Raw genomic sequence first — 17,178 nt, forward strand, 5'->3', positions numbered from 1 at the left:
ATTACTGTATCAATGGGCTTTTTTCAATCTTTTGAGAATGATGAAGATAGGAAAAAAAAACTCAGTCTGGTTAGGCGTTTCAGGAGTGGAACATAGAGACTCCCCCGTTTCTAAACAGCAATCACAGACTTTTAAAAACATTTGGTGCCAGTTTAGTAAAAACACATAATATAACTGGACATCGTTGGCATGGGTACTAACTCAGTATCAGCTAGTGTAAACGCCTCAGCTTTGTCAGTCCTCATCCTATATCTAACCTTAAACCTAGAAACTGTCATAGCCCAGAGCCCAAAACAAGGCCAAAGGAGGGGTAAAAAAAACATGTCTCCTTTGGTAACACTTGTCTTGGCTTCAGGCATCTTTCAGAACATAGTGCAGACATGATAAATGAAAACTAATCAGTTCTCGTGGTTATCTTATTGTATCCTAGCAGGCATTCCTGACCTACTGCTGAATCAAGTTTTTAAGTCCTTGGCAAGAACTTTATTTCAAATCCTAATTTAGTGCTGGTGGAGACACTCTAGCAAAGACAAGAAATAAGTACAGACCATTCTTCACTTCTGACTTTACTGTAGCTAAGAGTTCTTTACATGATCCGATCTTAGGAGGCCGGCTCCTCAGCCGCACCTGTCTGTAATTTTAACTCTGCCATAGATCAGACATCTCAGGTCAGACTAGAATAAAAAAAAAAAATTATTATTTTCTTATTATAGGTCTTACCTGAGGCATTACTGGCTTTATACAATCCAGTAAGGCAAAGATTTTCAACAGCCTCTACTGGCTCATAATCCTAGTTTCATCCCTAAGAAAAAATTTGAGTATTTAGCTGCCCTTCATATTCTACAGTGGGTTCCCCTGTTTTTCAGACTTAAATTCAAGTTTGTCTCCATTTTCTGTAAGAAAACTTTTCAGTTTGCAAGTTTGTATATTACCTGACTTGAAGAAAAATAGCTACGTTCATTGCTTCATTATCTTGTATAGATTTATTTTAGATAGAGGATAGTTCATATTTTAAATGCACTCCTTTATCATTAAATAAGATTTATTTTATTTGCGTAGACCATGTATGCAACCAGCCCATATTCTGACCCTGTTGTGTCGATGGATCTTGATCCCCAACCAATTACAGATGAGGAAGAAGGCTTGATCTGGGTTGTTGGACCAGTTCTTGCAGTGGTGTTTATCATCTGTATTGTTATTGCCATACTTCTTTATAAAAGGTAAGTTTACCTTTTAGTTTTCCTTCCAGGTGTGTAACTTGCTGATGTATTGGCCATTTTATAATACTGTTCCACACTATATTTTTTGTACTACAGTAGTAAATGTCATTGCTTTGGGATATTTCTGTATTTATTAATCATTTCCAGAATACTGCAGAAATTTTAGTAGATTGACTGGAACTTTCCATTACAGGTATGTGGGTACATTTTTCTGCTGATGACTCTCTATTAACATTTCTGCATTTAAAAGTTTTTTACAGTTTGCATATGTTTATGAAGTATGTTCTTGCATATAAATATGTATGAAATTCACACATATTTTTTAAACTTATTTTTAGATGTGTAATAGTAATACATTAGGGGTTACATTCAGCTTGATGTTAAATGTGATTTTCATCTCCACTCAAGTAATTTGAGTTTTTACTTTTGACGGTTGGCCTCAATTTGGCAGTGTATCTATATGAATTTGAAGCTCTGAACTGAGAGATGAAAGAAACCTCAGTAGTTGTTTTCTACTAATCTTGCAATGAGATCAAACTTCACTTATTCTTCTTTCACTGTCTATGACACAGATGTAGGTTTGCTATTACACTTTCGTCTGCCTTAAAATGTGCTAGATGAAAACTGGATATGATGCCTTAATTTATACATAGCAGCCTTCTACAGTGTAAATGAGTTCACAGGGGTCAAGATAGTAATCAAAACCAAAGAATCAAACCCACAAAGTTTATTTTAAAATTTTTGAAATACATCGATAAAGTATAATCGGGAAATACTATAAAGATGCTGTGACCTTGTTGGAGGTGGGGTGCACTAGGGATAATTCTGTTAAATGCAGTATATTTTTTAAAACTAATGGCTGTGATGCTATCACCTGAATATAAGTATTTAAATTCTGCTTGGAAAGAGAATCCTCCATTCAGCAGTAAAAAAACAGTCCAAGGTAAACCTTAGCTTTGGATTCCAAATTGATACACATTTATAGGATTTTCATTAGGGCTATAATCATACAGCAGCATAATACATGGTCTATTGCTTGCAGATATTCTGTCTTGTGAAGGTTTCCATTAGGGCCTACTGTCTTAGCCAATCTAATTGATTAGCAACCAGTGAACCTCTGTTTTTGTCTGTCTGTCACTTCAAAAACTGGTCTTTAGAGATGTGCTAAAAGTGAAATACTCCTTTCTTCTGATTATTTTGGAGTATTAAAAGTAAAACCTCTCCCATACTACAAAACAAATCCAAACAATGGCATATAAAGCAGATGTGTAACTGCTTCTGGAAATATTGATTGCATTTATGGAACCATAATAACAATCTTCGGTTCTATTACAGGCATATTCCACAAATGAGCAGGTAAAATTTGTTCATCAGTAGTGTGAAGAGATTATCATTCACTGAAAATGGGGGACACATTTTCCATCTGTTATTTACTACTGGTACTAGAACTGTTCAGGCAAATGTCCATACGTATTTATTTATTTTCCTATTTTCAGCTGTAAGCTGTAAATTGTTAAACTGCACTGATTTTGCAAATCACCTCTCAGAAATTGTGACTGGAGTTTTACCGGTCTGTGTTCCCCTGTGAACTTTTAATTTCTGTAAAAAAAGTAATATATAATTGTATATTTATTTTCTAGAGTATGCAACCTGGATGCAAGCTAACTGCTAGAGTTTGGTAGCTTTACTGTCTGTAGAACAGCAATAACTAGACAAGAGTGTACAGATATTTGTCATAATGCTTTGAGTAAACAATGAAATCTAATTTCTGAGTTAACTCTGTTAAAGGGAATACTGTGGCTACAGGAGTTGGACATAGTAAAAATATGCATTAAAATGTAGGAAAAAAAGAAATTTTCACGGATATGGGAAATTTTACAAGTATATTTTTAGAATCTATTGGATTATAAATGCAAAAGGTGGGATAGGGAGAGAATAAAACAAAGGATAGAGAACATCTGCCTAATGCATGAAAACACATGTGAAAAATGTTAAAAAGAGGAAGATGATGTTGAAGATGTGGAATGGGAAGAAGACAACTGGGAAATAGATGCAATACTGCAAAGGGCAGTAACTCAAATAATGAACTATGCTTAATTCCCTTTGTCCATAAAAGCCTTTATGAACAGACTTGGCCCACTAATTTCACGATTTACAGTACTACTACATTTTAATTTCTATCACAGAGAAAGGATGACTGCAGTTTCTAAAAGAATCATTTTAAGGGGAGAAGTCTTGCCCTCCTTTAAAACAGAAGCTATCACAGATAGTGTGGCTAAGGTTTGTGGGTTGGTGTGAAGCATATTTAACTATCAAAAAGATTAGTGCATATTTGACCCCTTTATTATTTGTTGGTCAGTTTGTATAAAGATTATTGCCCCTGCATTTAGTTCTCTTAAAATCTGAAAGCATAGATAATGCATAGAAAGATTTTTAGATCATATATTAGAATATACCCAAAAGGTCATTGGCGCTTAGTACTTAGCAGTGATAGATGGTGAAAATACTGAAGAGTATCTTTTGTTGCCATCGGATATAGCTGTGATATAATATCCAACACAACTGAGGCCGATTAATATACTGTGTGTAGAAGAGCTCACAGATTCACAGAACCAAAGGTCACACTTCTGGAGACTGCCCTGTCCCAGCCTTGCTCAGATCATGGCCAGCTACAACAGGTTGCTCAGAGGTATGTCCAGGCAAGTTTCAGTTTATCCAAGAATGGAAACTCCACAACCTATCTGGGCATCCTGTTCCAGTGTTCAACTATCCTCACAGTAAAATACTTTTTTCCCAAGCTACAGTTGAATTTGGAGTTGACATCTTGGCAAGCAGAACTGACTTGGCCAGTGACCAGTTCAGTTTTCTCTGTCATTGCAGCAGTGATACCACCCTGCAGTCACGGTGAAGGGAGAGAATTATTTTGGGTCAGATCTTTAATCTGTTGGACTTAAATCTAAACAATCAAATTTAGGGATCCAAGTAAATTAACTAAACATCACTTTCTTTTTGGTCGTATTCTTGCCCTCAAGAAAATATTTTTTTTGCTGGTTCAAAGATGGAGTAAAATATACAGCATAGTAAGATTTATATCCAAAATTTCAAACAAAGGCAAACACTTACCTAGATATAGAGATGGTGCAGGCTAAGTCTCCCCTAGAGACAATGCCTAACCGTTATGAGGGCTGTTTGAGTCACAGTTATATCTCAAGGTGGTTTTGATAAAGCACTGCCTTGCTGCAACCTACAGCTTAGGCAAACCTACAGTAAATCCGTTCGACTTGCTTTTGAATGTGTGATATATGTTCAATTACACAGGATATAGATGGTTAGGAACCCAGTGAATATTAAAGAGCTCTAGAAATTGTTCTGTGTATCTCAGAAACCGAAAAAATAGAAAGCGAGTGCATGTCCCCATGAAGCATCCTTTCATCCTTTTTTTTCCTCCCCAACATATGAATTTATGTGGCTATTCCTCATGTTTTTTAAGAAATCACAAGTTCTCTAATTTCACCCTTTCACTGATAATGCCCATCATTTTAGATCTTTCTACAGTCAGATTTTTTTGTAGAGTGGGTTTCTGTTTGTAGGGAAAACAAGTGAGAGCCATCTTGACAGACTTTGTGTTGTTTGCTCTTACAAAGCACAGCTTTTTGATTTAGTTCAGAAGACAGGAGCCTAAGCTTGAATCTTTTGAACATAGTGAACTCTGTCACTCTGAATCATAGAATGGTTTGGGTTGAAAGGAACCTTTAACTTTTAAAGGTCACCTAGTCCAACCCCCCTGCAATGAGCAGGGACATATTCAACTAGATCAGGTTGCTCAGAGCCTCGTCCAACCTGACCTTGAATGTTTCCAGGGATGAGGCATCCACCACCTCTCTGTGTAACCTGTGCCAGTGTCTCACCCCACTCATCATAAAAAATATCTTCTTTATATCTAGTCAGAGTGTGTGCTCTTTTAGTTTAAAATCATTACCTCCCTTGACCTGCTGGCCACCTGCTGAATCTTGAGCTATAAGAAGAAATATGCTTCTAAGGCTGAAAAAACAGATGTTAAAAAAAATACCGGAATGAAAATGGGGAATCTTAAGTGATGACAAAGGTTTCTGTAAAGACTTTTTCATAACCTGTGAGTAATCTGGCCACTGCAGACTCCAGGCTATTGAAATTTGGTAGAACCCTTATTTATTATGATCAACAGACAGACAGAAAGATAGACAGAGTATTTACAGTGTGTGTATAGTAGAACATATTGGTGGGAGGTAATAAATTATTTTCCCTGTTTAGCTGATCTTTATAGATCATAGATCACTACAGATCTATATAGAACACTGTAGACCTCAAGTATGTGACGTTCCTTTTAAATCTAAAAAGGTGTGTAATACTTCATTAGAGAAAGATTTATGCTTACCTTATGCTTACCATAGTTTCTAGGGTACTGTTAGAAATTTCTTGCCATTTAATTACCCGTTTTTGTAAAATAGGTTTCAAAGTTTTCTTTTTTTTTCTTTTTTTAAATTTAGTACAAGTCTTATGTATCTCATGCATTTAGCCTTGTTCTTTGCTTGCCTTTCTCTCCCTCTTCTTCTCCCTTTCTCTCCTTCCCTTTCTCCTCTGCCCTCCTCTTTCATCTTTGATCTTTCCTCTCCTCTCTTCTCTCATCTCTCTTCTCTCTTGAATCTAACAGGGAACTATAGCTTAGTGAGGTGTCATTTGTCAGTGTAATGATAACATTACTTTGATAGCTCAAATTAAACACCCATTCTCGATTATCTCACTGGTTAAAATTTAAGATGGCACTACTTTGCATATAATATCTAAAAAAGATGGTTTTTTTCAGCAGAAGAACATTCTGTTTGGATTTAACCTTGTGTCCTTCTTTTAATCTATGATTCCCAGGCGTTAAATATTTGTATGAACTTTCATTCCTTAATTTTGTTTATCTTTACTGTAAGTCAACATGTCTTACATTTCATGGTGTCATGCTTACCCTGTTTGCTGCTGGTCAACTAACATTTCACCTTTTCTCTCCTCTTTGCTGCATTAAAATGGAGCAGTAAACCTGACAGGTGAGAAGTGAAAAATAATCACTCTTCCTTTAATCCAGAAAAGGAGGAAAAAAAAGTTATCATGATAATGATCTAAGAGAAAGTGTCTGTCAATCTGTGTGAATGTAGACAGTAATCTATTGATATGACAGCAACTGAAAGATTTGTTGTGTTGTTTACAGCACTAAAAAGTAATGTAGCATATGCAGCCAAGTTTCACTGCTTTTTTTTTTGTGTCTCCATGAGGTACGTTTTCAAGAGACAGCACAGCTATACAACGTCCATATGGTTTTATTTGTGTTTTAATGAAGTTAACTCAGTGGTTCTAACGCAGTGCTGTAACCAAAGCTGTTGAAGGAATGCATGGTTATGGTTGAAGTGTTAGCTGCTCTGAATCTCCATAATGCTCCGTACACATACACTCAATGCTGACTTAGAGTTCTACAATTGAAAATGATATGGTGATCTCATTTGTCTCTTATGGATTTTTTTACACCTCTCTCAAAACCATTGCATAATCTGAAAGAATTTTCACGTCTTGTGTAGTCTGGAAAGATACAAAAAAACCCCGAATGGTCCTGAGAATAGTAAGAAATAATAAACCATTCCATTGTCCTGTAAGTATTCAAAATATTCAGATATATGATTAAAGAGATTTTAGTGCTTTTACTAGATTATTAGGAAGCCGTGCTGCCCATTACTGACTTGCAAATGGAAAAATGGTAAATTAAGCTTGTCTCTGAAGGGTTCCACTGATCCCTAGACTTCAGGAGAAAGAATATATATAGATAAAAGTACTTGAAATCTGCATCACACACCTTTACTTAAGAAGAAGGAAAACTATGGCATTGTGATAATGTGGTAGAAGTTTGAGATAGTCAGAATCACAAGTAAAAAAGGAATTTCAACTGAGTTTCTCCATAATAATTAAAACAAACAAACAAAAAGAGTAAAACCAGAAGACTGAGCTTTAAGTCTTCATCACTTCACTAAAGAGAAGTTAATATGTGTGTTGCGGTATTTACCAGAGAACAGGTGGGATGTTTTTACAGTAAAACACTTCCTGCTCCTTCCCCACAAAAACAACAACAACAAAAAAAATAGGACTAGTAAATTTCAAATGATTCCTGCAACAATGTTGCTGTTTGGCTTTTTTGCATAGTCTTTGAAATATTGCTGTGTGCACCTTTCGTGAATTCTGCCAGGTGTTCATCATTTCAAGAACTTCAAGAAATCAATCGTAGCATTTTTTAAGACCGGACCCCAGCAGAGTAATAACAGATTTAGCATTGTCATATTATGAGTCAATTAGGAAAAAAAAAGAAGAAAAAAACCCCCAACAACAGTGGTATGTCAGAGCAAATATTGGACACCTGGAAAAGATTTTGCTATCATTAGCAAACCTTAAAATAATCACAATTCTGTTTTCACAAAGTAACTTTTTGCTGCTGTTTGTATCTTCATTTTATATCACATGAAGAATATCAACCAGTTTGCATTTTCATTCAGGAGCTCACAGAGGACTACTGAAGAAGGATTCCACTTCAAATTCAAGCATTAAATTTTCATATTCCTGAATGAAAATGCAGAGTGGTAGATATTCTGCATGCTTTGCATCAGAAAAAGATACTCTGAAATGATGGGAGTCCATTGTACCAAAACACTCAGAGTCAGAACACACATGGACTCTGTTTCTTTCTAGAGGAAGTGAAACATACACAAGCTTGCTTTTCTTCTTTCTTTCTTTCTTTCTTTCTTTCTTTCTTTCTTTCTTTCTTTCTTTCTTTCTTTCTTTCTTTCTTTCTTTCTTTCTTTCTTTCTTTCTTTCTTTCTTTCTTTCTTTCTTTCTTTCTTTCTTTCTTTCTTTCTTTCTCTCTTTCTCTCTTTCTCTCTTTCTCTCTTTCTCTCTTTCTCTCTTTCTTTCTTTCTCTCTTTCTCTCTTTCTCTCTTTCTCTCTTTCTCTCTTTCTCTCTTTCTCTCTTTCTCTCTTTCTCTCTTTCTCTCTTTCTCTCCCTTCCTTCCTTCCTTCCTTCCTTCCTTCCTTCCTTCCTTCCTTCCTTCCTTCCTTCCTTCCTTCCTTCCTTCCTTCCTTCCTTCCTTCCCTCCTTCCTTCCTCCCTTCCTCCCTTCCTCCCTTCCTTCCATCTTGCTTTCTTGCCTTTGTTCCCCTCTGGTATTACTGTATTAAGATTCCTTTTGCCATTGCAAATTGTAGCTGCCCTACTCACCATGCATAATTATTTTACCTTTGCACTGGATCAAATACTCTTTCAGAAATAAGCATCTCACCTTTAGAACATAATGATTAAGCACTCAGGCACCTTTATTTGCCAAGCTAACACCTCAATCTTATGTTTATGTGTATTCACCTTCTCCATGCAGGAAGAGGGCTGAATCTGATTCTAGAAAGAGCAGCATACCCAACAGCAAGGAGGTCCCATCTCACCATCCCACAGACCCAGTGGAGCTGCGACGTCTTAATTTTCAAACTCCAGGTAAAAGACAATAATACTTCACTGAGAACTCTATGATCACAAACTGATAAGTGGCGCTGTTACAGAACAGAACAACTGATTGTTTAGAAATAAGTTTTGATTGCATATGAAGTTTTTGCACAATGTATTTCTTTGATAGTTTTGGAAATAATTCTGTAATTTCTTTATTTAAAGAAAAATCCTGCATGAAACAAGATTAAAGTTCTGTAAAGAAGATCCCAAAGTCACACATGTTGTATGGATGTGTTTTATGTGCTAAAATTCCAAGTTAAACCTAACAATACTAGAAAAGATTAGGAAATATACACCCCTCTATTCATTAATGATCTTCTTACAGCTACTTCTTTATAAATAAGCTTCCCGTTCTATTTACTGCATTATCAGGTAATCCATTAATATCATTGGAAGTTCCACTACATTGTAAATGTACAATACGGATCTTGTCTTTTAAAATCAGGCTGACTTTTAGGGTCAAGGAGGATATTAGCATGTCAGTAGTTCTGAAGGTAGAAGCAATACATTCACAAATATCTTATTTGCTTATTTTATTTATTAAGCATTGTTTTCTTAAAGCTCTTTGGCTTGTGGTAGGTAAGAAAAAACAGGAGACAAATACTTAAAATAATACTGATTTTTTTACCACCTTTTCATGAGTCAATTTATTTTTTTTTAAATTGGCTTTATTTTCCTCATTTTTTAGTCCAGTAGACTTGTTTTCTATTACAATATGTTTGCACACAGTCCTGGTCTGATGCTAATTCCTTACTGGATCTTCCTGAGGCTTCTGTTTGTCAAGTTTATTGCACTATGTACAAAAAATAATTCATTCAACCTCATTCAAGGCAGGAAATTACATACTTGAGATGTTGAGAGATTAGCTGCAGAAGCTGACATACTACGTAGTACGAAAGGGTTAAGTGAATTTGTAAATCTCATTTCTGATCTTCTAATTAGTGGCTATATTAAGACAGTGTTGCCCCAGCATGAGTGGATCTGAAAAGCAATGAATTTGGGGATAAAGACACAACATCCACACTGCATTCATACGGTGGAGGTAGAAAGGGAAGAGTCTGGAGGCTTGAGTTTTACACCAGCCTTGCTTTTCTAGTCTGTACTGGTACACTGAATGCTCTTTACCAGATGGGGTAAATTAGGCATGTTTCAGGAGTGCATCTTCTAGTTAAGGTTTCATCTAAATATGGGAATCTTGTTGATGTGGCCTGTGACCTCTCTACAGTATGAACCTAGTGCAGTAAATGGAAATGATTTAAAGTTTTGGTTCACAATTGTGCATCTGAGACTGCAATATTACTGTAGATTCATCCTTACTGAGCAAAGGTTTTGTATGTTATCCAGCACTTCCATACAAAGTTTTAAAGGTTGTTACAGAGACAGAAGTATACATACAAATCTTTGAAACATCAAAAGAAAAATTACAGTTCTTACAGTTTAGCTTATGCCTAAAACAGGTCATTATCTCTATACAGGTATATACTGAGTAGAGTGGCTGGCTTATATACCTAGTTATAAAACTAGGTATATAAGCATAATTTTCTGCTGTCCATATATTTAGATGCAGAGTCTTACCTATCCATTTAGTATTCGTCGTAAATTAAAATAAAATGTGGGCAGAAAAAAAAATGCTGCCAAGTCTTAACAACTTTACATATAAAATTAATTTATTGTAATTAATTCTGTATTTACATTTAGAATGTAAAGTCACTGAAAATTGCAGAGTTTGTGGCACTCATAGGCACCATAATTCCACCCCACTGATCTGAAAAGAACTGGAGAGGAGTGGAAGTGTACGTTTCCTTGCAGTGCTATAGTTTATCTGGGAAGTTTGCAGTGTTCTGTGAAGCTAGTTGAGCAGAACATATGCAGTCCATTTCTACTATGAGGTCTTTTTCTTTGCTGTAAACCTTTTCATAAAATGGAGGATTAAAATTATTATTAAAAATATAGTACAGAAATCAAATTATGATCTTTTTTCCTACTATTGTACCACCTAAGACCCTTAGGCACAGGTCAGGCCATTATGTTACTCAGCGTGCAACCAAATATCAAGGAGAAAATTCCTGCTCTAGGAGATCTGCAGTGCCATGTAGCACTTGCTAATTAACATGTTCTTAATATGTAATCTTAGGCCCAGTGTAGTCAAGGTAGGGTTCTTGTGCTAGTAAAAGCAGAACTTCACTTAACTCATATTAACTTTAATTAGGGCTAGCAATTCATTAAAACCCAGCTGAATTTAACTTAGATGTATAGATTCTGCTGGAACGTTTATCCAACTCCACACAGTAGCACACTGTTAAATAACATGCAAGACAAAGCTTTTCAAGACAAATGTAGAGAAACTACAGAAAGGCTGTACATTCAGGATAGCAGTTTTGTTGGTTTTGTTGTTATTTTGCTCTCAGATGTGTGTTTTTATTTTCTACCAGGTAGAAGATATAGGCAATAGGGTACTGCTGGGGCAAAGCAGGCAGCTGAGAGAAGCGACTGTGGCTGATGTGGTTATGTGTTGGGTTTCTTTTACTGAGACAGTAAAAGGGCAGCTACCCTCATATGATGGCCTTATCTACTGTGTAAGATGTTACCATTTCTGAACACTGCGTACAGATAAAATAAATGACAGAGTGCTGAATATACTTTAATACTCAGAGTATGCCAAGTCAGTACAACGGCATCAGGATAAGTAATTGGACATCATTGTAATTATAATGATTTATTTATTTAGATTATGAAAGTATCCACAGTTTGCTTGGAGCTTTCCAGGCGCACTAGTGCCCCCCTCCAAGGAGGGGAAAAAATTAATTTATAATTAATCCATAATGTGAAGAAGCGTTGAAGAAAATTTTAAATTATATTGGCATATCTAGATTAGATTGCCAGTTTTCGCTGGGAGAGGTGAATGAGACACTCCTATAAAATTCTGGGTTGTCATAAACTCTAGTACTAAAAAAGAATTCTAAACAGTCTCTTTGCAAAAATGCTAGTAACCATATATTTTGTGTAAGGAAAGGTCTCATCAAGTATAACTACCCAAATAACTTGAAAGTGAAACCTCTGTTGTGGTAAGTTGAATTTCTAAACAGAAGTACAAAATATCCCCAATACAGGCATAACTTTTTGAAAGAAATTATGGGAAAGCAATATTTTATCTTTGGTGATTTTTAGGCAATGATTTAGGCACAGTTATGTTGTACTTGTCATAAAATTGTCAATTCAGCATGAAGATGCCATAAAAATCCATGGTCTAAACTACCAGCCCAGCAAATGTCTTGCTTTCATAGAATCACAGAATCATAGAATGGTTTGGGTTGGAAGCGACCTTAAAGATCATCTAGTTCCAACCCCCCTGCCATGGGCAGGGACACCAACCACTAGACCAGGCTGCTCAAAGCCCCATCCAGCCTGGCCTTGAACACTTCCAGGGAAGGGGCATCCACAGCTTCCCTGGGCAACCTGTTCCACTCCCTCACCATCCTTACAGTAAAGAATTTCTTCCTAATATCCAATCTAAATCTACCCTCCTTCAGTCTGAAGCCATTACCCCTCGTCCTATCATTACACTCCCTGATAAGGAGTCCCTCCCCATCCTTCCTGTAGTCCCCGTTTAGGTACTGGAAGGCCGCTATAAGGTCTCCTCAGAGCCTTCTCTTCTCCAGGCTGACCAACCCCAGCTCTCTCAGGCTGTCCTTATAGCAGAGGTGCTCCAGCCCTCAGATCGTCTTTGTGGCCCGTGGTCCTTTCACTTTATCTTGTCCTGTCAATACAGAACTTCATTCTTCACCAGTCTTGTACTTACTTAAAGCGTTTCCTATCATACCTTGTCCAGGAATGATCAAATTCCTCTCTGGCTTCACTCCTCCCTTGGATAGAGTAACTTCATAGATAAATTTGACATTTTGTCTTGACATTTGGAATAGCCCACAGTTCTGCATCTGAGAGCAAGATCCCATGTCCGTATGTGTTATCCAAAAATGTATATTTGTTAGATAAATCCATATGCCAGCCAGTGGGTCACAGCTGTGCCAAGTTAGGGTTTTTTTGAGTAAACATGAAAATAACCAATCTCTCAGTAGCATACAGGATTTAACTAAGTCTGTTATTCTTCTGTAACTGGGGTAGCTGAGGAAAAGTCAGTCACATTCTTCCCATTCTACAAGTTTGCTGTGAAATACAGGATTAAAATCATTAACATGGTGTGCAAATTCTAGAAGTGTCTATGCCACATGGGAGATTAAAGGTAGGGAAGGGGTAATAATTAAGCCCTCACAAAAGGTTTCATCAAATGAGGAAGCCCGGTTTTGCATAGGGGAAAATAACTTTTGTTAAGTGGTTTGAGTGGGTTATGAGAGACCCAAGGCTCAGGCAAAGACTTCAATCTGCCAATCAGCCAAAGAACTAAATTGAGTCGTGCCTCAAAAGTGACTGGTTTTTTCCTCATTTAAGTATAACGTGTGTCACACTTACAAGTAATTTGTGTAATTGGGTGGCAATTAAACAATTATCTCATTATCTCTTATGAACTAAATAAGATGCTTTGAAATACAAGAAAAATAAATAGAATTATTACAGCTCTGGATTAAAGACTCTGCTTTTTTATTAGAAAAGTGAATGCTCACAAACACTTATTCCCTAAGTTGCGAAGGAAGTTCCACTAACTTGTTTCCAAGGTAAGGCAGAAAAAGGGCAAAACAGGTCCAGAGGAAAAAGGTGCAAATAACAAAAGTGGAAAAAGTGATGTCTGGATTTAGTTACCTGCTTTGCAAAATAGCAGGACATTTCTTCCCGTAGCTTATCCACACAATTTCTATTTATGAGACAATGCTGAAGGAAGTACTGTGGTTTGCCTTCATGGCAAAACCAGACTGGAATAGCTTTCTCACAGTGAGTAATCCTACATATAGCTCTTCATGTGAACTTGACTCACATGAAGGATTTAGGCACCTAAAAGAGGTATAGGCTTCAAAGTGCAAATGTCACTTCTCTGATACCCCACTTGGTTGCTTTCAAACTTAGAAGAAATCAAAATCTGCTTAGTTGGGAGATGGAGTTGAAAGTTCTGCTCTTCATAAGAGTAATTTTTTTTTTTTTTCTGTATTTTATCCAAAAGTTTTGCAAAATATTATTGTATTGAACAATTCTATATCCAGGTCTGAAAACTAGGTCTCCCCTTTTCTCAGTGTAGATGGCTTTTACACATCAATCAGAGTTGAGACTTCTGTCATGAGGCTACAGAGCCCCTAGGGCTGTTTGATAGAGCTAAGTCTTTAATACAGAACAAAAATTACCTTCGTTCCAGAATAATTACTCTAGTTTTGAAGAACATACATTCTTCTGGAAAAAGTGTGACTTTATTTTGCAATATTATATGCATATTGGTAACTATTTTAGAATAGCTATTGCAGAATGACATATTTCTCTAGAGTAAATCTTCTAAATTTAGCTTTGTCACAAGATGGAAGATCATTCTCTGGCTTATCTCTAACTGTATGAAAAATAAATTTTTAGGTAACACTAATTTTTTTTTTTAATATACTAAAGGCATCCTTGCTAAATTTTCATGGATGCCAAATTCCTACTGAATCAGGGTCATTTTTCATTTTTTCTGTTTTCCATGTCCAAATTTTAAATATGTTTCTTTCTACCTTTATGATAAGGGTAGATATCAGTAACAGTAACCACTGTTACTGATGCCTTCCTTTTTCTGTAAAGGGTCAACATCTTAATCTACATAGATTGGTATGTGGGAGGGTATTTTGTGTTATTAGATAAAAATGAGGATATAATGTATCAGTTTTTAAAATCACAGAGTATTAATTCAACATGGACTTGAAATACAACTCATTTCATAAAGAAATTTCTGCAAAAACAATGTATCACATTTTCAGTTTATCTATATTGTGGTCTGTATGCTAGCAGCTAGGCACTTCGTTTAACTTCTAACTTCCTTCTTGTTTATTGTGGCTATGTCAACCTACAGGTTTAAATTTGTAAATAAATGTGTGTTTCTTAAATGTTTTTAAAAGCCCTTATCATAAAACCCTGACAACAAACAAAATCCTAGTTTAATGCACTAACAACAAGGCCAAAACACCCACTTGTTTCAGTGGGCTAAAGGAGTGTACTTAACAGGTTTAATGTCTGTTAATATGCAGATGAATTCTGACCTCGTTCTCTCAGTTTTTGCTTGAAATTGTGGCACATACGGTATCCCGTGTTCCTTAGTCACTTATTTACCACGGATTAACCAGAAGATAATTCTACACTGTAACTAAACCATACATTCTCATTTAATTCATGTGGAGGGGTTATTACTAGGCTACATAAGTTCAATCACATTTGGTGATCTTCTACCAAATCTGGAAATAAAAACCTCTTATGGATACACTTTCAGCTGTGTTTTGCATGTGGTGGGTTTAGGTTTGCGGTTTTTTTCTCTTTGAGTTTTTAAGCGTTTTTGTCTCTTTATTTTCTTATTTTAAAGAAAGTTTGAAAGCATGTTTCAGCATGCTCTTTCTTTTGACTTTCTAGCATGTCACAGGATCTGTTGTAATTTAGTTGTATTTTGTCTTTAATTTTTTTGTGTTTTCATAGCATACGTTAATTGATGTGGAAGTGTGTCAGCAAATAAGTGTATTTTCTTATTTGTAGCCACAAAAATAAGTGTGTTTAGCTGTATTTTGGGTGGGCTTTTTTAAGTCAAGTTCTACACCTGCTGTTCACATGCAACTCTCATTAAGCTCAGTAGAAGCCTCGTGCTTTTGCATGAGATATGATGATGTCTTAAAATGTTCATTCATAGCATATTCTGTTATGATGCTTGTTATGATTCATAGGCTGATTACATAACAAAAGGTCCTCCAGCAGTTCTTTTAAAAAGTAGCTACTTTTGTCATCTCAGTAGAGCACATTTTATGTATGTAAAAGATGAAAATATACCAAATGCAATTGTTTCATTTTGTAAATTAACTGCAAAGTATTATTTGAAGAAAGTTAATAAGTGTCCAAATGTAAGTGCCTAAAATGAGTTGTGGAGAAAGGGGTTATATGCAGCCAAAATTTGCCAGTTTCTGAAGTCTTAAGTAGTTACTTTTTTTCCTTAGAAAAATAAAGTTTTCTGTCAAGTTTCATTTTACACTAAGTGTTTATTATGAAATCTCCCCTTAGGAATGTCAAGTGGCATACAGAGGAGCATATAAACAAAATTAGTTTAATAAAGAATGGTTGGTCAGCATCTTTAAAAAAATTCCTTCGCTGTAAGCTAATTTTTGAGATTTGTTTTCATGATGCTGGTGATTTAGTCGGGTTCACCATGTAATGAGCAAATCTCATTCTCTTTGGTTTTATGTCCTTTATGTTTACAGTAGAGTAACTGGACCTTTAGACATCTCCTTAGTTGAGTTTCCAGAGGCTGTTTTGTGCATGTCTGAAGTGCCTGTATGTGCAAGATTGATTGATTATGATGGTCTACTGCTGTTACTAATTTGTTTCCCATTTCCGATTGGCTTTTACTTTTTACAGCTTTGAGCAGTAATTCAGTCCCCTACGCCTCCCTGATTGGCTCTGTGTCCTCCCTCTCTAGCCAAACTACCACTCAGTCCTTATATGATAATAACTCTCTCCCACGATTCGCTCGAAAAGGTCTAAACATCTTTGTCTCTATTATTTTCTCTGTTCAAGCACTGTTTTAGATGTACATCAGTCCACCTCCATTTCTGGATCAATCTAGAGTTCTCTTGTGCCTTTTCACTTACATATTTTCCATAGGGGTGCTTGATCTGGATCAATCAGTGTAATTATTAGATGACTGTCACCCACACTCGTTTTGAGAATAGTCAAGTTCTATTAAGTGAATTTTCTAAGAAAATGGGGGACAACCAGAACCGATTCAAATAGATTGGTACTTATAGACTGATTTGTTAACTGAAATTTATAAGAAATCTCCCCATTATATCTACATATTATGCTTTGTTAGTTGACTGACAACTTGCCTGAATATCTACTTTAAATAATGTCTCACCATCACAGATGTGCTATGAAGGTAATATATAAATATATATATATTTAGGGTCAGAAGCATTAGGGCCAGTGCTGTTGGACATTATTTTGGACTCTAGTATGATGCCTGAAATGTCAAAGAATCACAAAGAAAACAAGAATTTTTAAAAAAGAAAAAAGAAAACATGCTGTAGGGTGACTGTGTTGTAACCACATGGTCATTTTCAGCTACATTTACAGGAAAAGCAAGTTAACTGTCTTAGGCATGCTCTTGAAATTCACGGTGACAAAGCAAACTGCATTGTGCAACATGGCTTCCAGCTTGAGCCCCCTTGAGTCATCACTGTTTTCCCTTTCTAATTTCAAGAGATCATGGGGTTCACTAGCTTGATTTTTCTAGCCA

At 36.0% G+C, this 17,178-nt stretch overlaps 1 protein-coding gene across 50 annotated transcripts in view; it reads left to right on the plus strand.

Annotated features, from left to right (window-relative positions):
* The window catches only part of PTPRD (protein tyrosine phosphatase receptor type D), a 1,281,778-nt gene that overhangs the window by 1,184,373 nt on the left and 80,227 nt on the right, over nucleotides 1-17,178 (plus strand). For 24 of the 50 annotated variants that reach the window (XM_063321198.1, XM_063321199.1, XM_063321203.1 and 21 more), the window contains 4 exons: nucleotides 1,060-1,220; nucleotides 6,278-6,292; nucleotides 8,653-8,765; nucleotides 16,299-16,418. In XM_063321198.1, the coding sequence (XP_063177268.1) occupies nucleotides 1,060-1,220; nucleotides 6,278-6,292; nucleotides 8,653-8,765; nucleotides 16,299-16,418 (409 nt within the window). The remainder of the gene's footprint in view (nucleotides 1-1,059; nucleotides 1,221-6,277; nucleotides 6,293-8,652; nucleotides 8,766-16,298; nucleotides 16,419-17,178) is intronic. The other 26 variants (XM_063321210.1, XM_063321213.1, XM_063321246.1 and 23 more) reach the window with 5 other exon arrangements.

The sequence above is a fragment of the Chroicocephalus ridibundus genome, chromosome Z, assembly GCF_963924245.1.
Source record: "Chroicocephalus ridibundus chromosome Z, bChrRid1.1, whole genome shotgun sequence".
Lineage (NCBI taxonomy): Eukaryota > Metazoa > Chordata > Aves > Charadriiformes > Laridae > Chroicocephalus > Chroicocephalus ridibundus.